This window comes from Boleophthalmus pectinirostris, unplaced genomic scaffold (assembly GCF_026225935.1).
Source record: "Boleophthalmus pectinirostris isolate CB_2022bp ecotype Guang Dong unplaced genomic scaffold, ASM2622593v1 HiC_scaffold_22, whole genome shotgun sequence".
Lineage (NCBI taxonomy): Eukaryota > Metazoa > Chordata > Actinopteri > Gobiiformes > Gobiidae > Boleophthalmus > Boleophthalmus pectinirostris.
Window position 1 is genome coordinate 26,557,149 of NW_026571190.1, and position 24,619 is coordinate 26,581,767.

The 24,619-nt window shown below is 39.5% G+C and overlaps 1 protein-coding gene across 1 annotated transcript in view; it reads left to right on the forward strand.

Annotated features, from left to right (window-relative positions):
• grin2bb (glutamate receptor, ionotropic, N-methyl D-aspartate 2B, genome duplicate b) overlaps window positions 1-24,005 on the forward strand; it is a 65,675-nt gene extending 41,670 nt beyond the window's left edge. The window contains exons 5-15 of the mRNA XM_055158155.1: window positions 3,821-3,935; window positions 4,014-4,219; window positions 7,000-7,171; window positions 10,870-11,023; window positions 12,213-12,338; window positions 16,199-16,428; window positions 17,286-17,446; window positions 18,156-18,343; window positions 20,166-20,404; window positions 21,651-23,709; window positions 23,797-24,005. Coding sequence (XP_055014130.1) covers window positions 3,821-3,935; window positions 4,014-4,219; window positions 7,000-7,171; window positions 10,870-11,023; window positions 12,213-12,338; window positions 16,199-16,428; window positions 17,286-17,446; window positions 18,156-18,343; window positions 20,166-20,404; window positions 21,651-23,709; window positions 23,797-24,005 — 3,859 coding nt within the window. The remainder of the gene's footprint in view (window positions 1-3,820; window positions 3,936-4,013; window positions 4,220-6,999; window positions 7,172-10,869; window positions 11,024-12,212; window positions 12,339-16,198; window positions 16,429-17,285; window positions 17,447-18,155; window positions 18,344-20,165; window positions 20,405-21,650; window positions 23,710-23,796) is intronic.
• The last annotated feature ends 614 nt before the right edge of the window (window positions 24,006-24,619 follow it).

Below are 24,619 nucleotides of genomic sequence, written 5' to 3' on the forward strand. Positions count from 1 at the left end.
TAAAGTCTCTTCTCTATGAGCCCCTGATTATGTCTTTTGTCATCTTTTGTTCGTCTTTTTTGTGATGCACGGTCCAGTCCGTTCAACACTGTTAATCAAATGTGGATAATACAAGGAAATAGGACATTTGTAATTACTTTATTCATGGGGACTGTACAAAGATGATAAACCACAATGAAGAAGTGATTTAACTGTTTATCAGACTGTCTGCTCTCAGATTACTGCCAAATCAGAGGAAGAACTGTAGTTATGACTAATCAATATTTCATATCGTCTGTATTAAATCTTATCTTCTTTGGTCACTGATCTCGGTTGTACATGTTCACTTTGTAGATGTTTATTGTCTAAGTGCTTTTTCTACTGCTTTTGTGAGGTCATGGAATTAGTAACTTTTGCTTACATGACTGAACCTTCTCAGTAACAGGTGTTCTATGTATTCATTTATTGATTACATTTGTTAATAGCTTGATTTATATGATCTTTTATTTAAATAACATTACCATACAAAAATAGTATTAAGTAACTACTTTTCAAAAATAATAAATAATAGTTGTAGTGTTCTACAGTTTATACAAGATTGTAGCCACCTCTGAGGTGAAGATCTTTTCTCTATGGGGAGTGGATAACTCAGTATTTGAGTTTGTGAAGGTCACTGCCTTAGTCTTGTTCACATTTGAAATGAGGGAGTGGTGCTCTGATTCAGTGTGTGTCTGTGTGCTGTGCAGCGCCACAGGTATCTGTGTGATGTCTGCCTCTCTGCGGGGCTCCTGATGGGCCCAGATCACATGACTCCTGTGGCTCTTATTAAAGGCTGCAGCTCAAAGAGATGCACTCACCTTTGTTACTGGTTTGTTTACATGCTATTTGTTGTTAAAAAGTGCTTGTAAATCGTTGAATTTTAACATTTTCATCATGCTCAATTGTGTAGAACTGTCAATTACTTCCTTTCAAAGCACACACACATATATATACAGTATATAGTATATATATATTATATATATAGTATATATATATAGTGTGTGTGTGTGTGTGTATATATATATATATATATATATATATATATATATACACACATACATATATACACATATACACACACAAACATACATATATATATGTGTGTGTGTGTATAATATATATATATATATATATATATATATATATATATATATATACACACACACACACACACACACACACACATACATATAGTAGGTATATAGGTATATACGTATAGACACATACATGTGCACAAAGTGAAATGTATCCTTATCCGTCAGTGTCCCTGGAACTAGTCGTTGACTGAAGACATCATCCCAGATTATGAGTCATGCAGACAAACCTGCTATAATATGCACATACAGTATATGTGTGTGTGCAGCACAGATGTCTCTCAGCAGCGCTATATATTTTTACATCCCTGCATTGCAGCAACACCCTGTAATCCTTGGTATTCATCGTCACCCCAAGATAAAATATTCATGCCACATAAATGTTTCTCAAATGAAGAGAGTTGAAGAGACAAATGTGGACTCTGCCATTGATGATTCAATGTCTCTGTGACAAAAAATAATAAATTCCCTCTGAGCCAGCGATTAGTTGGGGAACAGTTGGTGAGTGAGTCGCGTACAAGCGCTGCATATGGCTGTGATGGAGCTGCATTAGCTCATGTTAGTGTCTGGTCCCAGTTGAACATTGCTGAGTGTCTTTTGGTCTTTTCACTGTTTCAGAGAGCACTTAATACACAGTGAGGGGTTGTATGGCTCTTAAAAGCTCCATCAATAGTACAGGGCTCTAAGATGACAAACATAGCAGCATTCACAGTGTGCCTCTGTCTGTGAGCCAGAGGTTAATGTGCTGCTAGATGAGTCCTATTGATGTGGGATTCAGCGTGCATGGGAAGTGCTGCTCGGAGGTGAGATGGAGAGATTGATCTGAGTGAGAGACAACATGCAGAGAAGTGGGTAAACACTGGATAGACAGAAAATACTCTTCTCTCATTCTGTTTCTCTTACGACCAGCCTCTCCTGGGTGAGATTACTGTTCCCATGGCAACTCAGCTGATTGCATGAAAATTGCTGTGGTTGTGGCCGCCATGGCAACACATTACTTTACATTATACCAGCATTAAGAGTCTCTGAGAGTCTCTGTAAGACTGTGGGCTTGTCGCCTCTATGTGCGGACATGAGAATGTTCCCATGGGTCAGCGCATAGCCACGGCGAGCCCCTGCCCACATGGTTTCAATCACTTCAGTTAGCTCATTCAAAGTCAGATTATGTTTATAGGGCTAATCCCAAGTTACATGCGCATTACAGCACTTTTAGCACACTAACCAGACATTGTACAGCAATAGGCATTTCACAGGGGCTTGACTCATGTTTTGACTTCTCAATCCTTTGGCTAACTTAGATCTGCTTGTGTCTGCGGGCTGGGTTATAAATACAGCTACCACAACAGAGGCACTCAATGTTCTAGTAGGTGGTACTTGTGACAAAATCCTTGCTAACTTGCACAGGCTCAACTGTTGGTTTCATAAACTTGTGAATTGATTTATTGTCTGTTTTGCATACCGTTTTTGTGTCCAACATGAAAAAATCAGATAACCCCCTCCACACACTCACAAGAGCAGCCTCACTCTCTATGCGTTCAAGACAAGATATTTATTTCTCTGGTGGATTGTTTCAGAGGCAGTGTGTCTCCATGGTGATGGCAGCCCACGAACAGGATGAGGAAAAGTGAGGGGAAGGAGGCAGCGACGAGAGAGAGAGGGAAAAAGTTGGAAAAGCGTAAAGCAGTAATCCTAAGTTATCTGCCACTGTTGTGCAGTGTTGACACACATGTAGCTCAGGCTCATATGGATTCACATAGACTTCTAATGCCCCCTCGCTCCTCTTGCCCTCTCTCCTGCTCTCTGCTGCTGAGCTCCTGTTGCTCTCCTCACCTCAGCTGCTCTCACTCTCACTCACACTCACACCTTCGCCGCCTTCTACACGTGTTATGTAACCAGGTAATCATAGCAATTGGCATCACATGTGAAACTGGTATACAGGTGCATGTATGAAAATTAGATCACTGCTTTCATAGCTCATTCTAACAAGAAACATTGTTCATACAAACCAAATACTATAATCATTAGAGTATTTCATTAAGATTATATAGTGGAAAGACACTGTTTAACTGTGAGCCAACTGTGTTTCTTTTCAGGTTACTTTTTATGTGGGCTTAATAACAATGCATTGGTCATTTTTGCTTGATTGTTTTACATGTAATAATACTTTTTTTTCCAGTCCCATTATCACTGTTTGATCTGAATGTCAATACCAAACTTCTTTAAAACAATTTATAAATTATACTAACACTGTTGTACTAAACTAAATATTTTAATAATACATAGATTTGTCTATAAAACCCTGAACCAGTAAGAACCTTTGTCTAAACATTAACTAAACAGCTATATTTTTACCCAGTTTAATAGTAATGTAAATGAAGTGGCATTTTCACCACAGGCATTAATTATTATTTGTTGCTCTTTGTATTCCCAAATCATCAGTAATTGTCTCATATAAACAAACACTCTCATTGTTCACATTTGTATTAACCTGATACGGCTCATTTTAGATTAAAAGGTTTAAAAAAAAAAAAAAATCATTTACAAAAAATCCAAATCCAAAAAAACCCCACAATAATATGAAATTACAACTGCAGGGGAACCACTGCTGTTCTTCTGATGCATTAACTTTCACTTAACTGGGAAGAGGATTGAAACCAACCTGGATATTGAATAAAAATCTTCCCTAACACTTGACCTTTAATCTTTAGGTATGTGATGAATGTGACGTTTGAGGGACGAAACCTGTCCTTCAGTCACGAGGGGCACCAGATGCATCCAAAACTGGTGATAATTCTTCTGGAGAAAGATCGACAGTGGGACCGGGTAATTGTGTGTTGTTTTGTACTTGATGTCAGCGCTTTCTGTCCTGTGTGTTAATTAAGACCTCCTCCACTGCTGCAGGTTGGCAAGTGGGAGAGAGGCTCTCTCACAATGAGGTACCATGTGTGGCCTCGTTTTGAGCTGTACTCCGGAGCTGAGGCACAAGAGGACCACCTGTCCATTGTAACTTTGGAGGAGGCGCCATTTGTCATTGTGGAGGACGTGGACCCACTCAGCGGGACATGCATGAGAAACACTGTGCCGTGTCGCAAACAACTTAAGCTCAGGTGAAACAACTACACACATTGTCTTCAAGTGTCTGGTCTGGCCCGCAGTCTCTTGTTACCATTGTGGAGGATGCCAAATAAAAGTCTAAAATATTGATTCATATTCAACAATACAGCCACAATGTGAATAATTCAGCACACTGCTGCTGGTCCTTTCAGAAAGTCACAAAATAAACAACAAAGGACTGATTTGTCAACACCAGGCATAAGCACTTGGCAAAAAATCGATTTAATATTTTTAGTCAAACCAGAGACTGAAATCCTTTTGTCTTTTTCAGTCGGCTCGCTCTGACACGCTGTGATTACCTTCCTCTTGTCCTCACACTGAACCAGATCATCATCTCAGATTCTGTCCCTCTTTCGCCCGCTCCGCTGTCTTTTTATCCTCACCCTTCTTCTTCCCGCTCCACATGATAATGAATTTTCGTCAGTGACCTCTTTCTCTGACCAACTTCAAGTCTGTAGAGGACATCCTTAGCTCCTGGCCTGTGTTGCTTTTATTGACTGATCCTGCTTTCATTTTCCCCTTCCTTTATCTGTCTGTGTTTTCATCAAAGTTGCCATTTCTAGTATTTTGAATTGGACTAGGCAATATTAATCTTGCACAGCAAGATAGATTCTCGTAATATTAGCGATTTTACAAACTCACGAGAATACATTTTCAGATACTCTCAGTGTAAGTTTCAAGTTCACCCAGCAGCTGACCCATCATGGACCAATCACTGAGCAGTGCTGAGGTTTGGTGACACCGACAGATGTACTTTTGTGAAATACAGACTATTATGTTTGTGCTGCATTATTCTCTTATTGCCAGCATGCCTTTATTCTAGGGTTCCTCCATCTTTTTTTGTTCTGATATCATGGCTTTAAGTGCCTGTCGATACCCGATATCAACCGATACCAGAGCTGAGACTGAGTTTCCAAATCTGTTTTGTAACTTATTTATGATAAAGTAATTACAGAACAGCTTTCATAAAATAATAAGTCCAACATTTTAAGGTGTCAGATGTTAATATATTTCAGTTGTATGGTCAGTGTTTTTTGTTGATACTATTGTCCCCTAATTGAATATGACACACATTCATATGAATAATACAGAGAGGTTAAAACAAACTAATTTGTCCTTGGTCTAACAGCACACTGTGCCAGAGCAGCTATTGTACTGTGTCTCCATCTGCTGTGCACCTGTTTATGTTCTCAACCAAAACTACACACAGATTAACAAAATAGACTTTGGAAAAATAACACTGATTAAAGGTGTGCTAACTTTTCGGTTGGGGGGGTCCATCATCTGCTTGTTTCTGTGAATATTATTGCTCTGCCTGGAATGTTCCACAGTGTGACATTAAACAGAGCTACCTTACATTTATTCAATACAGTTGGTTTTATTTATCAAAAATACCTAGAAAAACAGGGATTCTGACTATGTGCAGGGTTATCTCTCCATAGATCTGACCTGTAATTTGGTCTGGTTTGGGCTCCATGAAGATTTAATACCATACTGTGAAACATTCCAGATAAAGCAATAACATGTTCATGGAGAAAAGCAATTCTATGGACCCTTCACCAGAAAATACACAATGCACCTTAAGGAAAAAGCCATTCTGCCATACTTAAAAAGGTTTCCCTCATTGTTATCTTAATTTAAAAAAAAAAAAAAAAAAAACATTAATTTTTTAATGTTAGAGTTGGAGGGTTATATTGTGTTGCATTTGAGACTTGGGAGCTCCAGAAGTTCTTGTTTTTTCCAATCACTAATTCCCATCTATGACTCTATTTGTTATTCTCTGCCAAATCTCATAGGGTTGAAAAACACTGGGTAAAAAAATGTAAGTAAGTGAAAATCCACAGCCTGTTACGCTGGAATACCAACATGAAGAAGCGAGACCAAGAATCAGTTCTGCAGTTATTTTTAGATCAGAATTGTACTTTACAATGAACAAAATGTAAATAATTATTAACAACAATTTTTGAAAAACAAGAAAAACACGTAATATGTCTGTATAGGAATCAGTTGCTTGTGTAGTATTCTGCCTCAAGTATAAACAGCATGTACTGAGCTAGTAATTCTGTCTTTAAAGGTGGGGTCCAATGCTTTTCTTCATTCAGTGTTTCACAGTATGGCATTAAACCTTTCTATCTTTATAAAAACCAAAACAGACCAAGTTACAGGTCAGATCTGTGAAGAGGCTACCCCGTTCAGAGTCAGAATGCGTGTTTTTCCAAGTATTTTTGAGCTATAAAATTGAATAAGTGTAAGGTAGAGCTGTTTACTGTGCAAAATTCCAGGTGGAGCAATGTCATATCCATGAAACAAGCAGCTGACAGACCCCTAACAAAAAAGTGACATAGTGCAGCTTTGAGGGGAGACATTACAGGCATAACTCACATTTTTCACATTTTTGTTTTTTGGTCAGTCTGGTCTCTTAACCTCCAAGCTTTCATGTGGAAACAGAACAATTTTCCAATTTGCACCGAAAGTAGTTTTAATATTTAATTTGTCAGTTTAATTTAGTTTACTCAAATACCAAACAAAACATCCAAAATCCCCCCTCATAAATTTCTTTGTATCTAATAAGTCAACAAATTGAGGCAAGAAATTTGAACCTGGCGTATCTATTTTGAGATTCATATGTCCCAAAAATTGTCAAATTGTTTTTTACACATAAAATGTCTTATATTCATATGAAAATGTTAAGATTTTACCTATTCACCTGCTGTGTCTCTCTGTTCAGTTATGTCCTTGTCTGTAATCTATTTCCTTCTCCCTCATTTACCAGCAATCAAACCGGAGATTCAGGGATCTACATCAAGCGCTGCTGCAAGGGATTCTGCATCGACATCCTCAAAAAGATCGCCAAGACTGTCAAGTTTACATATGACCTATACCTCGTTACCAATGGGAAACATGGGAAGAAGGTTAATGGGACATGGAATGGCATGGTCGGAGAGGTAAAGACATCTCTTTTCACACCTATTTGTAGCCAAGAAACAAGCTGAGAGTTTCACATTAAAAAAAAGCATTTATAAATTATCAACTCAGTACTGAATTGGATTGACTGGAATAAAAGTATTTTGTTATCTAAATTCAAGCATTTTTTCTATGGGATTATATGGTGCCCTAAATGCTACGGTAGTACAATATAAAGCTGTGCACTACCACCACAAAAACATAACAAGGACTAAAAATAGAGCTAATAGATGTATATGTCAGGTCAATAAGGTCACACAATGAAAGTAAACAGTACCAATGTGAGACTGTAGAGTTATTTACTTAATACAGGCCCTTCACTGGTAATGGTCAACACCAACTCACAGCGTTTTCAATTGTAGCTACATATTTCCTGCCATTAAGTTTAAGGGTCCCATATTATTACTATTTTACGCAAAAATTTACTCTTAAGAGCTTTAAGTCATGTGCTGTTCCTTCCTCAAAAACACCTGGACTTTTTTGTTTCATTCACACATGTTTGAGTAATCCTGGTTTATTAGTCAATCAATCTCCTTAGTTTTCAAGTTAACACCAACATATTACATTTTGTTTTGGCAAATCCAGGGCTGAAATTATCCAAATGACTCTAGTGAAAGTGTATTGAATTTAAAAACACAGTGGAGCACTTCCTGCATTACCACATCACAAGGTGGTGAGTGTTTTCTGTTCGAGAGAAGAACTCAGCCTAAATATGCAGTGTTTGTGTGTTAAACGTGTGTGAATGAAACAAAACACAACTCCAGGTTTGTTTTTAATGAAGAAACAACATTATAACAGATCAGAAAATAGTACAGTGTGGGCTTTTTAAACTTTATGTACAATAACATTCAGTTTGAAAGAAAAAATGTGCCAATGTGTGCAAACACAAGAAAGAAAAATGAATATGTTAAGGGAATTTTAACAAAAAATAACCACTTTAACCATTTTCTTTTGGGTATAAGTCAAAATTTTCAGTTTGTTACATGTATAATTACTGTAGATTGTTATTGTTTCATTCTTGTATTTGTTATTCCCAATACATCGGAAACTAATTTAATTAATTACATAGCAGAACTGAAACATTAATTGAAACAAGCTGATGTAATCTTCCACTCATTTGAATACAGCGCATCCGGGGGGATTTGTGATGAGCTAATTATATTGTGAGAGCATTTTCCTCTGTATCTGTCATGTTATGGAGGATATACTCTCTGCAGCTCTGGCCCTGGGCGGGGCTGTGGTATAGGCCAAATCAGAGAACAAAACTGAGAGGACAAAGAGAAGATAGTAGTAGCCTCAGGAAATACAGTACCTACTTCTGCACTGCATTCATTTACTGTTGACCTTCGTACTATAGACCAGAGCAGCACTTCAAAACGCCCTTAACTCATGATAGTGTAAAGCAGTCGCACGCCAAGCACCACCTAAGATAATATTTGGCTTTCTAAGTGGGTCTGTCATGATAACACATTTTTATTTATTATCATTATTATTTTTTGTATTAATTTTAACATTTAACCAAAAACAAAACTCTCCCACGCTCCACCCCTCTCCGCACACGCAATATGTCAAACGTCACCCCAGTATGATAACAAATTTTGAAGTGTGATACAATACATTGTTCAAGAAAATAAAGATATAGCAGAATTATCTCCCCAAAAATGATTCTAAATGTAAAAAAAAATATGAACTGCAATAGGCTTGGTGCACAATAGCGCCCTGCAACCTCAATGTTAGCACCACTACTTCCTGTACAATTTCATCTTTTTTGCTCCATTTTTGCAGAGTCGATCTAAAATGAATAAATATTTAAAGATAAGGGAGTAAATAGGAGCTGCGGGAGAGATATGATTCATACGCAAACTGAAATATTCCACAGCTAAAATAGTTACGTAGTCTTTATTTTTATTAATTTTACAATTTTAATTAAATTGACTTTTAGCTTTGAGACACAGAGCCTATAAGTAATTGTCAGAATGCAACAGTTAACAGTTTGTATCTATAATGAGTGATAGAAGTTCATAACTCAACCCTCTACAGCTCAAATCTCATCATAGAACAGAAAAATTATTCCCACTAGTACAAAGAAAAAGCACCACATGATAAATATTGACCCCCAAAATAATTGCTCCATCTGTCAATGATAACTTATTATAGTATTTATCAGGACAGCTTTAGTTCTAAGTACTACCAGAAAGCCAAAAGCTGCAATATCAGGCCTAAATTAGAGCTAAATATGGTCTGAAATGTAAGTGAACCATAAATAAGGTAGTTAAGTGGCCTGTCAGGATAATGACTATATCAACTTATTGTTCAATATATTATAAATGGAATAATAATTTGGGGGGTTCAATATTTATTGTTGGGAGTTTTTCTTTGTAGTAGTGGGAAATTGTTTTATCTGCAATATGATCAGATTTGAGCTGTAGAAGTTTGAATTATGAACTAAAATTACATAATCTAATTACTTAAGTGTTGCTTTCTGTCATTTATGTATTGCAGCTCATGCTATATGTAATAATATTACTTTTAGTACATTATTATAACAATGTAATATTGAACATTTAGAATATTTTTGTGATTAAATCTGCTTTATGGTTTGGTTTCCATATTACTGTGTATCGTCTGTATTGATTTCAGCAATATATCGCACATACATTTTTATTTTTATCGTGACAGGCCTAATAGTTAAAGGTACATTGTGTAACTTTTCTGGTGGCCTGTCCTTCAAATGCTTTTCTCCATGAAGGTTGTATTGCTTTTCTTTTACCATGGAGACCAGATCTGATCAATTTACAGGTCAAATCTGTGGAGAGGCAACGCCACTCACAGTCAGAATGCCTATTTTTCTAGACATATTTGATTACATATTTGTAATTGGATAAATGTCAGGTAGAACTATTTAAAATCACACTGTGGAACATTCCAGGCAGAATAATGACATATCTGTAAAAACAAGCAGGTGATGGACCTCCAACCAAAAAGTTACAGTGCACCTTTAAGCGCTGTTGGTGTCTTGAAAGGCGCTGTATATAAATCTAATGCAGTAATATTATTAGTAGTCATTCTAGACAAACTCACTCACACTTCATCTTTCTGTAAATACAACAAATACTGCATGGCCCTGAGTACCTCCAGAGGCAGTGGTACGCGTGCTGCAGTTTGAGAGACACTTGTGTAAAGTATGTATGAGTGAGAGAGTATGAGAGGCTGCAGATGTAGTTGAGTGAGTAGATTAAACTCTGTGTCGTTAAATGCCTAAACAAGCATCTAATGGTCTAATTTGTGCAGTGAAAAACAGATTCAGAGCGTGTGGACAAACAGGCTGTGAATAAATCTGACCAGCAGAGAACTAAACGGTGAACAGGACTTGTGCTCCCTCTGGCATACATATCCTTTATTATCACACCGCATTTGTATTCATGAGCTGAGGCGTTTGAAACAGAAGACTAAATATACCTGGAAACTCTGTGAGGGTGCCACATTCTGACCTGCTGTAATTATGATCTGCTTCGGCTTAGGGTTGTCAGAAAAAAAATCTTGTTAAACACATGACATTATCTGTGACTCATAAACGAACTGCTACGAATAAATTATTGTCTGATCTTTTACCTTTCTACTTTAAGAAAGAACACAAGCTCTGACATTGTGTTTTGTTGTGTCTCTGTCTCATCATCAGGTGGTGCTGAAGAATGCCCATATGGCAGTTGGTTCACTTACTATCAATGAGGAAAGGTCAGAGGTCATTGATTTTTCAGTACCATTCATAGAGACTGGGATCAGCGTCATGGTTTCTCGGAGCAATGGAACAGTCTCTCCCTCTGCCTTTCTCGGTATGTGAACAGAGAGATTGTTTTTCATTGTCAGAAGATAAAAATTTACATGCGGTATCAATTGCTTAAAAGTTCTATATTACGTTAAATTGTCTCTTGTGAGATTTTAACCATGTTCCCTCATCAAAAACATACCTGAAGTTTGTTTCATTCCCACATGTTTGAGTAGCATTTTATTATTAGTCAGGCATCTACATCTCCAAAGCTCAAAATGGTCTGTTTCACCTTGTGATTATGAAGAAGTAGATTTCAAGTTAGCAGCTACTGTACATTTTACCTGTTGATCAAAAGAGATTGTCAATTCCAGGGTTGAAATCATCCAAATGATTCTAGTAAAAGTGTATGGAGTTTTAAAACAGAGTCGAGCACGTCCTGTATTACCACATAACATCACAAGGTGGAACAGACTGTTTTCTGTTTGAGAGAAGAAGTTAGTGTAAATATGCAGGGTTTGTGTGTTAAACATGTGTGAAAGAAACAAAGTACTAGCCTTATTCATCAACTGGCCTCGCAGCATTAGAATTTGTTTGCTCGACGCAAGGCAGGTACTTTTTCTTTTTTCATTTAACCAATCGCTGCTATTTGGTCGTGACTTGGTCATTATTTGGCTAACTGGTATATTAAGTTTTTCCCAAATCTTGTAGGAAGACGGGCAAAAACGTCTTTCCACTTGATAAAATTTACCAAACATTCTCTTTATTCCTGCTTTAAATCCTCGATCTCGGGAATCGTTGCCAACACAGAATGTATGGCTCTTCGCTGGTGGTGCCCGAACTCACACTTCCGGGGTTTTTTGAACCGTCTATTGTATTCCGATTCCTGACCTAGTCACTGGAGAGAAATGAAATTGAGTGGAGACACTAGGTGGCGCCAGCCTTTCTAACAAAATACAACTCTGGGTATGTTTTTGATGAGGAAACTATAGCACAGATAAAATAGTGTAATATAGGCCCTTTAATATTAAACCTCAGAAGTTACTTTTTATTTGAAATATATAAATATATACATTATTTAATATAATTTATAATAGAGGTTTGCCCTCAAACAGCACTTCTCCTTATTATTTATTGGCATTATTGTTTATTTGTCATATGTTTGTGTTTGGAAAATGCACATAGACTGGTTTAATTGTATCTTACCACCTCATAAGTATGTGTGTAATAACGCTGAGCCCCTCCTCTCTCTGCAGAGCCTTTCAGTGCGGACGTGTGGGTGATGATGTTTGTGATGTTGCTCATCGTGTCGGCGGTGGCGGTGTTTGTGTTTGAATACTTCAGCCCTGTTGGTTACAACCGCTGTCTGGCAGATGGTCGAGGTGAGACATAACACTCACGTCTCACACAAGAGTGAGGCCATGGTACAGGAAATACAGGCAGCTCTGGACAGGCATTGCATTTATTATGCTTTAAACTACTTTTGGACATGTTAACAAAGGTATATCACAATAAAAAATGTTGAAGAGCAATATAATACATCTCAAAATGGCGAAGTAAGTCCCTAGTTTGTTCACCGACAATGACAATAAAAGTAATTTCCCTTGTGGATCAATAAAGTTTGTCTAAGTCAAAGTCTAAAACTTATTGCCATTATTTCTGATTCTGATTCTCAAATTGAAACTACTTTTCACAGTGACAACAATAACCATATAGCAAGATAATCCCTGTAAACCCTTATTCTAAATGTAAAAAACATGCAGCATTAAATATGCAAGGCAAGTTTTATTTGTATTGCACAATGCATACACAAAGTAATTCAAAGCATTTTATAGAATAAGAAAAACATTAAACTCACATAACAAACAAATCTAAATATGAATAATCATCACAAAATGACCATTAAAAGAGAAGAGTGCAGAATAAAAACCTTTCAGTCATATACGCAGCTGAAAAGAAAAGCTTTGAGCCTGACTCTTGACAGCTCAAATCTTATTGCACTCTACAAAAAGGTACCGCACACACATTAAACATTGAGCTCCAACATTTCCATCTTATCTTTTATCATTTATTTATCATTTATTTCTTTATCTGTAGTTATAATTTATAATATTTCAATATTTTTGTTTGACTTGTACATATTTATGATTGTGCCTTCTTTGACCTCAGTCTCTTCCTATTTTTTTTGCTATATTTTTGTTTTTATTTTATATTTTTGTCTATTGAAAAGTATTTGGTTGCTGCTGTAATCTTGACAGGTCTATGTTAACCTTGATATTTCATGTTTCATAATAATTTAGATTAGCTTTGTAGCAAAAACAAAAATTTCCCAAACAACAGTTGTCCGGGGGTGGCTGCCAATCTCCACCAACGACTGCTCCAACTACAGCCGATCACTCACACACAGTATTCCTTCTTGGACAAAGTGGGCTGAAGTGTCTTGCGCACGGACACAATTGCAGTATGACAATGACTGTTCAGAGCTGGGACAACCACTCTGCATACTACTATTCTTACTGAAAATTATTAGTAATGTAATGATATGCAAATCTGACGGTTCGATATTTATTGAGATATTTTGGAGATGCTACCAGAGTTGAAAAAATGTTACTTTTTCCTTTTTAAAAAGCCTTGGCATGTTTTTGCGTGTTGTATTACTGTGTTAGTCCAAAGAATTCAGATAGAGAAGTAATTATTTCAATTATTTCTTTATACTGCATTGCAATGGAGCAAAGGATCATGGTCTTTGTAGTTTCCTCTGTTTTTAGCATCTGCTTCAACAAAACAATTAATTCAAGCAAAGAAGTTTTATTATATTATTCGATATATTGTGAACTTTGATACGATATCACAATATTTCAACTAAAAATTATGATAAAGGGCCCATATTTTTATTTTTGATTTATGTTATAATGTCATTTCTATCATAAATATACCTGGAGTTGTTCACACATGTTTAATACACAAACCCTGCATAGTTCTTCTCTCAAACAAAAAATACTCTGTTCCACATTGTGATTGTCATGTGCTAATACAGGAAGTGCTCCACTGTGTTTCTAAACTCCATGCACCTTCACTCGAATCATTTTAATTATTTTATCTCTAGAATTGCCCATCTCTGCTGAACAAAAGATCAAAGAAGCTGTTAACTTGAAACTTTGGAGATGTAGACAGACTAATAAAAACTAGATATGTTTTTGATGAGGGAACAACATCATAACATGTTTTAAAGCTTACAAGAGTCATTTTTGCGTAATATAGGACCTTTAAATAACAATGTCTTCTGAGCTACTTGGACTTGAACTTTCTGGATTTTCTGCTCTTTAACTTGGAGTGTTTATCTACATCTCCACTCACTTAAGCTCTCGCACTAATGAAAAGGATCACAGGCAAAAAGTAGATAAGCGATCTTAGCTATCTTTAGCAATTCAGGTTGTTCAAAGGTTCTCACTCTTCTCTGCCTTTATTTAGTCATCTATTACACCACACATCTGGGCTTGGATATCAGCATTTCAGTGTAAACAAATATCTCATTAAACATTCACTACGCACTCTGTCACTGGAACACTATCAGCTCAGAGAAATACAGTTCCGGCAGACTGTTCAAATCAATTTACCCATGAAAATCAATGGCTCAGATTCAATCTATTTTTTCCAGGTTTTATGGAGCCAGCTCTGTTTGACTCCCAAGATTGCATTAACCTGCCACAATTGCAGGCTCTCTAGATAAAACGTGTTATATTGCTGCTCCATGTCTTTTCTTGTCTTGATTCTGAAGGAAAGTGAGTAGTAATTTATTAACCCTGACTCATAGTTTTTGATTTTTGATAGGACACATTTTATCCTGTTTGAACCCCAGTTTGTAATGTAAGTGGTTTAATCACTGGGTTACGCAAAGTTGTTGTTCTATAGCAACACTCCAGCTGTAGAATAATTGTAGCCTGCTGCTTACCCATCAGCCCCCACCCTCCCTCCTCGCTCCCCGCAGATCTCCAGTTCACAGATGCCACAGCGCTGGGATAGGTAGTGTTGCGCGCACACCACCTTGTCATACTGCCATAGAAGTAGGTGGAGCAGAGTTAGTCCGTAACAGCGGGTTGTCACAGCGGTGGAGAGTGGGCAGATGTGCACTGCTCAATACATGTAATCAGGATACTGGATGGGAGTAGACATGTCAGAATTATTATATTAATCGATAAGTGTGATTATTCTATAATCATACAACATGAGTCACTGAAAAAAAGGCAAGTATGACTGCACCATCACGTTTCACCAGGCAACAGAGGGAGTGGGGACCAGGTTGATACCAATCTGAATAAAAATACAGAGATATCATTCTGAATTTGTCAGGCAATAACTGTTGCAAAAATTCATTAGTAAAATTAAAAAGGCACTATGTAACTTTTCTAGTGAAGGGGTTTTCCACCTGGAAGCCTCCATGGAGATTATATTTCTCTGCTGGGAATGTTCCACAGTTCAAAACCGAATTATTCCTTTTCTATAAAGTCAAGAAATAAGTGTTCAATAGTTTGATGCCATGGTGTTCATTTAAGTCAGTTAAATTTAATCTGTACTCCACAAGAGTAAACCTAATTTAATCTGATTAATAATTTCACCTAACCTAACCTGCCACATCAACTTTATCATTCAAATAGTTCGTTCATACAGATGATCACCTGAGCGATGGTAACAATTATTATGAAAAAAAATAAGGAATTTGCTGTTGTCAGTTATCCTGAATAATTAAAGTTAAATTGGGGCATTTCTTCTGCCAGAAATCATAACTCTACAATTTCATATTTTGACATGATGTCCCTGGATGAGAGTTAATCTCTTCAGTAGCATCATGTGTTATAGTTGTTTTCTCTTTACCCTCTTAAAGTTGTATTTGGTGTGATTTGTGCATATTTGAACAATCTTTAATCTTTAATCTTATTTTCAAGACGCTATATTGCTAATAAACCCCCTTTAATCACAACGAGCATACGCCTACTGCTCAGTACTTACTTCATTATCCAATTAAATGTTCCTAATCGGTGATACATGTAGGTTTCATCAGCATTGTGTAGTCATTTTGGTACAAATCTAGGATGATGTGCAGCTATCCATAAGAGGGACCGACAGCGTCACGTCTCTGCTGTGATGACGTTTGACAACGCCGATGTCATACACAAGCACAATGTCTTTAATGTAAATATCAATATGAAATGACATGCATTTTTCATCTGTTCTTTATCCTCAGAACCCGGCGGCCCCTCCTTCACTATCGGTAAGGCCATCTGGCTGCTCTGGGGTCTGGTTTTCAACAACTCTGTGCCAGTGCAGAATCCCAAAGGAACCACCAGTAAGATCATGGTGTCAGTTTGGGCCTTCTTCGCTGTCATCTTCCTGGCCTCCTACACTGCCAACCTGGCCGCTTTCATGATCCAGGAAGAGTATGTGGACCAGGTGTCAGGCCTGTCAGACAAAAAGGTGTGAACTCATGATGAATATGTGCGTTTGGGGACGAGGAGCAAGTGTGTGACGTAAATGTTAACCTGGGTACATCACAGGAATACTTTATGAATGTTGTATTTACTTTGTTTCACCCATTAAGCTTAGGGGGGCAATATTATACTATTTTTCTGATCTATGAATTGTTTACAAATATACCTAAAGTTGTGTTTTGTTTCATTCACACATGTTTACAAACAAATCCTGCATATTTAGAGTTCTTCTCTTAAACAGAAAACACTGTTCCTCCTTGTCATGTAATGTAATATAGGAAATGCTTCACTGTTATTTCATTAAACTCCATACAACTTCACTAGAATCATTTGGATCATTTCAGCCCTGAAATTACCAATCTCTATTGAACTAAAGGTAAAATTAGCTGTTAACTTGAAAACTACCACTACATGACATCACAAGGTAGAATGGAGCATTTTGATCTTTGGGGATATAGACAGATTAACAATAAAAGATCATGCAAATATGTGTGAATGAAACAAAACATAACTCCGGATATGTTTCGATGATTTAACAACATTCTAACATGGCTTTTTTTGCATAATATAGGTCCTTAAAGCTTCAGTGGTAACAACTACAGTGCTGTGCTTTTGTTCTGCTCGGTCAACTTGTCATATTGGATTTACCATAAAGCATGTTCTTATCTTTCACTTCTTGTTTGTCCATCCATTAGGGTAATTTGGTTCATTTTAAGAGTCCAAAAGCGCAGTACTGTAGTTGTGTTTAACAGTGCATTAAAGTCTATTTGATGTAGCTCAGTGCCTCTTTAATGCTAACAAGTCCTTCCCTGCTGTCTTCTCTTCCTTTTCCGGACACTACAGTTCCAGAAACCTAATGAGTTTTCCCCACCGTTCCGCTTTGGGACAGTACCCAATGGGAGCACAGAACGCAACATCCGCAACAACTACCGGGATATGCACTCCTACATGACCAGCTTCCACCAGAAGAACGTAGACGAGGCGCTGTACAGTTTGAAGACTGGGTGAGGATGGAGACAGCCAGAGAAACAGATGGGGATAGAGGGATGAGGGAGATGAAAGGATCTGAGAGAAAAGAGAGAGAGAGAGCTGGGAAGCTGTGAGGTACTGTCCTGATGCAATAGAGCGAAAAAATGATGAAGGAGTAAGAGCAGGAGACAGACGAAGACAGCATTGTGGGCAAAGTGGGTGGGCAGTCTGTGGAGCTGTGTATCCGCCTGCCACTGGCCCCAGAATAGCAGCGCGCTTGTGGTTTGTGGTGAAATTTGAAAGCTAGCTAATACCTCTCTTTCCTCCTCATTCAATCCATCTGCCGCCTCTGTCACTCTGAGTGCCTCTGTATTGTATCTGGTACTTTATGATTTTGAATCGCTTTATCCATCAAATCTGAGACCAACAATTGAGAGGGTTTGGTGGGCTTAGCAGTGCAAATTGAAAGCTATTAAATGTATTTCATGCTCTCAGTAAACGTTTTATTCTATGAATACTTGATGCAATTTAAAGGATAATCATCTGCAAAGTTTCATAGTCATTTACAAAGCCCAATAAATACCAGTGCACATTTAAATAGACTAATTTATGGGATTATAATAGGCTATACTTTTATTTCTGCTACATAATGCATACAATAACACACAATAACATAATTGTTTCTATATAATAATAAATTCTATTAAATCATTTACTTTTCGCTCTTTGTTCCATGTTCTGCAGTAAACTGGATGCATTCATCTATGACGCAGCGGTGCTGAATTACATGGCGGGCAGAGACGAAGGCTGTAAACTCGTCACCATCGGCAGTGGAAAAGTCTTTGCGTCTACGGGCTATGGCATCGCCATCCAAAAGGATTCAGGATGGAAACGAGCTGTGGATCTGGCCATCCTCATGCTGTTTGGCGATGGTAAACTGTTGAATTTGAGTTATTTAATATGACAAAACAAAAGAAGTAAAAACAAAAAATACAATTTAAAATTGAAGGCTGTTAAGATACCTGTCCTGACTCTTATTTATTATACGTAAACTTCCTTTGTCTATTGTTTATTTATCTATTACACTTTTAATATTAAACTTTGATACCACCACAAACTTGTGAAACATGTAGGTCTGAAAAATTAATTATTGGTCTAAAATAAATCCTGTATAATCCTAATAAAATAGTTTTACTAATATAAATTCAAACTCCTTCAACCACTTAATCAAATAAAAAACTAAAAGTTTACAGAAATATAGAAATATGCTCACAATATCTAGAACCCAAAAACTGTAATAAGCATGGAGCTACCAGCTGGCCCCTTAAGCCTGCAGGCGCTGTGGCAGACTGTGTTTATTTGGTCGCCGAGAAGCAGCAGACAGAGCTTGACAAAGGCTGTTTGTCCAGGGCAGGTAGATATTGACCTGCAGATGTGTTATAGATGTGGAGAAGATGAATCCTGAGGAGCTGGAGCCGGTGGATGTCGTCCAGTTGTTGGTCACAGCTGACAGATTTTTCTCACTGCCAGTGTAGTACTCACTGCCCAGAAGACATTTGCGTTTACTTTTGGTTTTAGCACCAAACCCTGTTTTCAAATTGTGTTTGTTTATATTTTTACGCTCTGCAAAGGACTTCATTGCAAAGTCCTGTAGGGTGTCATTTCTCTGTTTATAATTACTAAATGCTGTAACTTATATCTCATTATTATTGTTAGGCCTTTTGTGCATGGAAATAAACATGGTCAAGAAAATCACATGAAGAATAAATAACTTTATATTCTTTTCGCTCCCAAAACAGTATTCAGGATCATTTTAGCACAATGCTGTTGTTTGTATAACCCTCAGATAGCCTAATGATGAGTGTAATAACGTTTGGGAAACAGGGACGCAACAGTCACATACTTGTTGTATGTACAGTCGGAGTTTGATGCAGTACTCAAACATACACCATTTGTATCGTCGTGACAATGTATGACTGCCTTCCAGCGGTATCATTTTGTATCTGTATGCCTGACACAGATAAGTGGTCAGCACAAACACTCACCTACTTTCAGATATGTGTTCTCAAGTCATGGACATGCAGGCTCTGAGACATGTGAGAAGAGTGTGTTTGTGCGTACGTGTGTGAGTACGTGGCTGTGTGTGTGTGCATGTGTGGGTGTGTGTCTGCGTGTGTGTGAGCTTCCCAGCCACAAGAGACATGCACAACATGCTGATGACTCTCTGTATTTCCTCCTGTGATGCAATTCTGTCCTGCGGCGCATAAACATTAGTGTAGATTAACACAACATAGTCCTTCATTTATCCACAATATTGACAGTGGACAAGCAAAAATCAACAAGACGACCACTAATGGTCTGTTGCCTAATACACAAACAGAATCTGATCATATTAGTTATGAGATACTGAGAGACACTGGCGCAAACTATTTGGTCATGTTCCTTTAGCAACACTACTGGGAGACATACACACAGTTAATATGTTTTATACACTCATCCATCCTTCCATAACGAAGTCAAATCCCGGTGGGCAGTATATTTCCCCCACAACACAGGAGATGCTTTATACTTTGCATAAGCAGTCCTTAATAAGATGATCCTCGAGGGCCGAGAGGGTGGATTAGTCACTGTAATGCAACATGACATAGTGGCATGTTCATGAGACCTGAGTCCACACTTTTAGGGCACGGACTGTTTGGGCAGATCCCCCATGAACATCAGGCTCTCACTCATCAGTTTGTTTGTCTGCTGCAGGTGAGATGGAGGAGCTGGAGGCCCTGTGGCTCACGGGCATCTGCCACAATGAGAAGAATGAGGTGATGAGCAGTCAGCTGGACGTGGACAACATGGCAGGCGTTTTCTACATGCTGGGGGCTGCCATGGTTCTGTCACTTATCACCTTCATCTGTGAACACTTATTCTACTGGCAGTTGCGCTTCTGCTTTATGGGCGTGTGCTCTGGAAAGCCCGGTTTCACCTACTCCATAAGCAGAGTGAGTGTGCTCATTTTATTTTAGAAATGATCTTTGTCCTCCTGACAGAACAATCACATTAACACTAGACTGAGGTGTAGTGCAGCAGTCGGGGTAAAAGAATGATTCACCTGAGCTATTTTGGGCCATGCACAAAACAGGATCTGGTTACTAAAATTATCACATGTAAAAACACAAATGTATTCATTCATTTCTTGATTATTTTGTTAAAAATAAGTATTTACAATTAACTTATGCACTTGTTCATCCAAGAGTCCAAGGCTTAACTAGATCGTCAAATTATACATTTAGCAATAAAAATAACTAAATCTTTTTAAAGGGTTAGTAAGAGACATAAAAGGGGGGACATGACAAAAAGGCCTAGGCAATGAGAAAAACTAAGCTAGCTAAAGGACAAAGTTGGACAGGAAAGAATGGACACAATGGTGAAACTGTAACCTTTTCCCCATTACCTTTACAGTGGTGTAGTAGCTATAAATGTAGAAGACACAGACATTCCCATTGGAGTGGCTGCTTCTCAACGCAGCCTCCTGAAAAGAAGATAAATTGCAGACAAAGAAACCAGAGCACAGAAAAAAGATTTTTTTCTCCAGGACTAAGATAGACACAAACCAGCTTTGACAAGATGATGTGTTTAAGTAATAGCCTGCACACTTGAATCTCATGACCTTTTGAACTTTCCCTCAACCCTGCACATGCACGCAACGCTTTGCTCAATAATGACATTTAAATGATTAAGTGATTAATTTACGTCGTTTTTTACAAGTGTAAAGTGTTGTGGTAAGGAAACAAAACCTGATCAGCTAGGGTCATGTGAATTTAAATGATATTGATTGAAGCTATCGATTGAGCTTGCTGTCATCAATCAGGGCTTTGATCCTCAGTCCCAGGATCAGCTGCAGCTGCACGAGGTGAAAAGCCTAGCAGTATCTTTACAGGTCCAAGATGGCCCCCTGAGAAAAGTCATTCATGAACTCAGCCTCTATTACCATTTAATTGTGTGTAAACAAGGGGGTGGTCAGAGAGAACATAGCAATGTATTAACCTCTCTCTGCCTCTGTCTGTCCCTGTTCGCCTCCTCTCTCTGTCTGTCTGTTGACGTCTGGTGTTGATTGTATCCTCTACTTTACCCATTATGCTGTTCACACTGAGCCTTAAGCCGGACGCTCTCATCTTCTTCCTTGACCTGTCTCACATTCTTTCTCCTTGTGTGTCTTCCTGTTCCCCTCTCATTTACTCACTCCAGGGAATCTACAGCTGCATCCACGGTGTTCAAATCGAGGAAAACAAGTCAACGGCCGACTCCCCCTCATCCACTATAAAGAAGAACATGAACAACACTCACTCCAACATCTTGCGTCTGATTCGCACTGCCAAGGATATGACTGCTGTTCCAGGTGTCAATGGCTCTCCGCACGCTGCACTGGAGTACAGTCACAGCGGCCGCGAGTCTGCTATTTATGACATCCAGGAGCACCGGCGTAGCCTGGTGGGTCACCCCATGGACTGCAAGACTGCTCCTCCCTATATGGCAGAGGACAACATGTTCAGTGACTATGTTGGTGATGTGGAGAGGACTTTTGGCAACTTGCCCCTGAAGGACAACAACCTGTACCAGGACCATTACCGGCACCACCACCCGGCCTCAGCTCTGGGTATGTCTGGCCCCCCGCCCAATAGGCCGCGTAGTTTAGGCAGCGCTAGTTCATTGGAGGGGGGTATGTTTGATTGTGACAGTTTAGCGGGAGGGGTTGCACCCATCTTTACCACGCAGCCCCGCCCTTCCATGACGCACAGGAACACTAATAAATTTGACTTGATTGCCGGCCACGCCCAGGCAGACTCAAGCCAGGGTGGGTTCAAAGCTGGAAATGTGTACGGCAGGTTTTCTTTCAAAGGAGGAGCATCCAGCACGGGGCTGATCGGCAGTCACGAGAGGTACTGTGGTGGAGGCGGGGGAGGGGCAGGATCAGGGGGCGATGACGGGAATGTCCGCTCTGACGTCTCGGATATCTCCACGCATACAGTCACCTACGGCAACCTGGAAGGAAACAACAAACGACGTAAGCAGTACAGGGACAGTCTGAAAAAGAGGCCTGCCTCGGCCAAATGCAGACGAGAGCATGACGATGTAGAACTGAGTGGCTTCAGGAGGAGGCCCCACCACCACACCGTCCACCACCACTTCCCCCACGGGTCCCTGGCACGCCGCGCGGTCTCTCCACCCCTGGAGCGGAAGAGGAGTGCCGGAGGGGGTAATTCTTCTCCTTACATATTCCGCAAAGACAAAGAGAACCTCAGAGAGTTCTATGGGGAGCAGTTCCGCTCCAAGGAGGGCAAGGCCATGTGGGAGCAGGAGGGAGGAAGTGGAGGAAGCGGTGTGGGCAGTGCTAGTGGTGGTGGTGTCTGTAAGAGTTTAGTGCCAGTAGAGGACTTCCTCAAAGGTAAAGTCAAGAACACAGTGTCAGCAGGGCAGCAGGCCCATAGCTGTTGGGAAAAAGGTGTTTCAGGGATTGGAGGAGGGGGTATAGCAGGAGGAGACTGGGAGTGTCGTAACTGCCACAGTGTTTGTCATCATGCAGGTGGAGGCGCATGCCCAGCAGGTGGAGTCGGGGGCACTACCAGTCGCCCTAGCTCAGCTTCCTGTAAGCGCTGTGATTCCTGTAAGATTCAGCCAAGCAACCTTTACAATATCAGTGAGGATAATAATATGGTGTTCCCAGGAGGGAAGAGTAGTGTAGGAGGCAACCAGACTCAAACTCCGGCACAGCGAAGGAAACTAGGCCCAGGCGGGAGGGTTCTGAGAAGGCAGCATTCATATGACACATTTGTGGACCTTCAGAGGGAGGGAGCAGGCCGCATGGGGGGCAGTGGTGGAGGTATGGGTGAACAGTTCGTTCAGCCTCGTAGTGTGAGTTTAAAAGATAAAGACCGCTTTATGGAGGGCCCAAGTCCATACGCTCACATGTTTGAGAGGTATTCAGTTGACAGGGACTCCCCGATGTTTGGAGGACTAGGAGATAGGACCAAAGCAGGTTCATCGTTTAGTCTGTTCCATGGAGGTGAAGGAGGGCTGCGTCAGCGCTCGGTGGGGGAGCGAGATTTTAGGGAGAGAGACAGGGCAATGATGGGAGGCGGGGGCTGTGGTGGTGGTGGCGGCAGAGGGGCCGGGACTTACTCCTTGTCTAAATCTCTCTACCCAGATAAGGTGAACCAGAACCCTTTCATCCCAACCTTCGGCGACGACCAGTGTCTTTTACACGGTGCCAAACCTTACTACATGAAAAAGCCCCAGACGCAGCAACAGCAGCAGCAGCTTCTCAACAACATCCGAGGAGGAGGGGACTTCAGAGGTTCAATGGGAGCTACTTCCTATTTACCTGCTTCTGCCACTGCAGGGGTAATGTCTAATATGACCCCCAGGTACCCAAAAGAGCTCTGTCTGGGTGGGGTGGGAGGTCCCATGGGCAACCACCACGGGGGCAACAAGCTTCTGCCTGGAGGCAGAGACACGTTAGGGTTGGGGCCAGGACAGAGACCCTTCAACGGTGCCAATGGACATGTATATGAAAAGCTGTCCAGCATTGAGTCAGATGTGTGAACGCCAACACAATGGATGTGAAAATTTGGGAGACCAAGAACATACAGGGTGGCTCAAACCGATGACCTCTCTGTGTGAAGTGAATAAGACACAATACTGTGTATGTTCGCCAATAAATGGATGTATTTGGACAATCTACACTGGCCACAGCATGCTGAGCTGTGGTGACGTCCTTTGCGGTATACATTCGGATGAAAAGGAGATGTGTGTGGTGCTGCTCTGACTTGGGTCATGGCTTGGAGGAAGGGGAAAAGTGCCCCCTCTCTTTTTACGCTCACTGTCTTTCCCTCCCTCTTACAGTCTGACACTAAAATAAACCTTTTGGGGTACGGAAATACAATCACAATTGAGAAATCAGAATTTCTGTTGTATTAACAGGGTAAATGAATAATAACTGTATTGATAATGTTAATATTACTAAATATTATTCCAGTGTTTTATGATTGGTTTGAATTGTTTTAAACATTTGATAGATCATGTTTCATATTTGTATACTGTTATTTTCTTATCTGACCATTTTTGCAGGGGACTAGTAGAATGGATGTCAAAGTGAAGATTCATGTCATTTTGACTATAGGCTTGTGTCATTCATTTCTCAGCGCTGCGATGTGTAA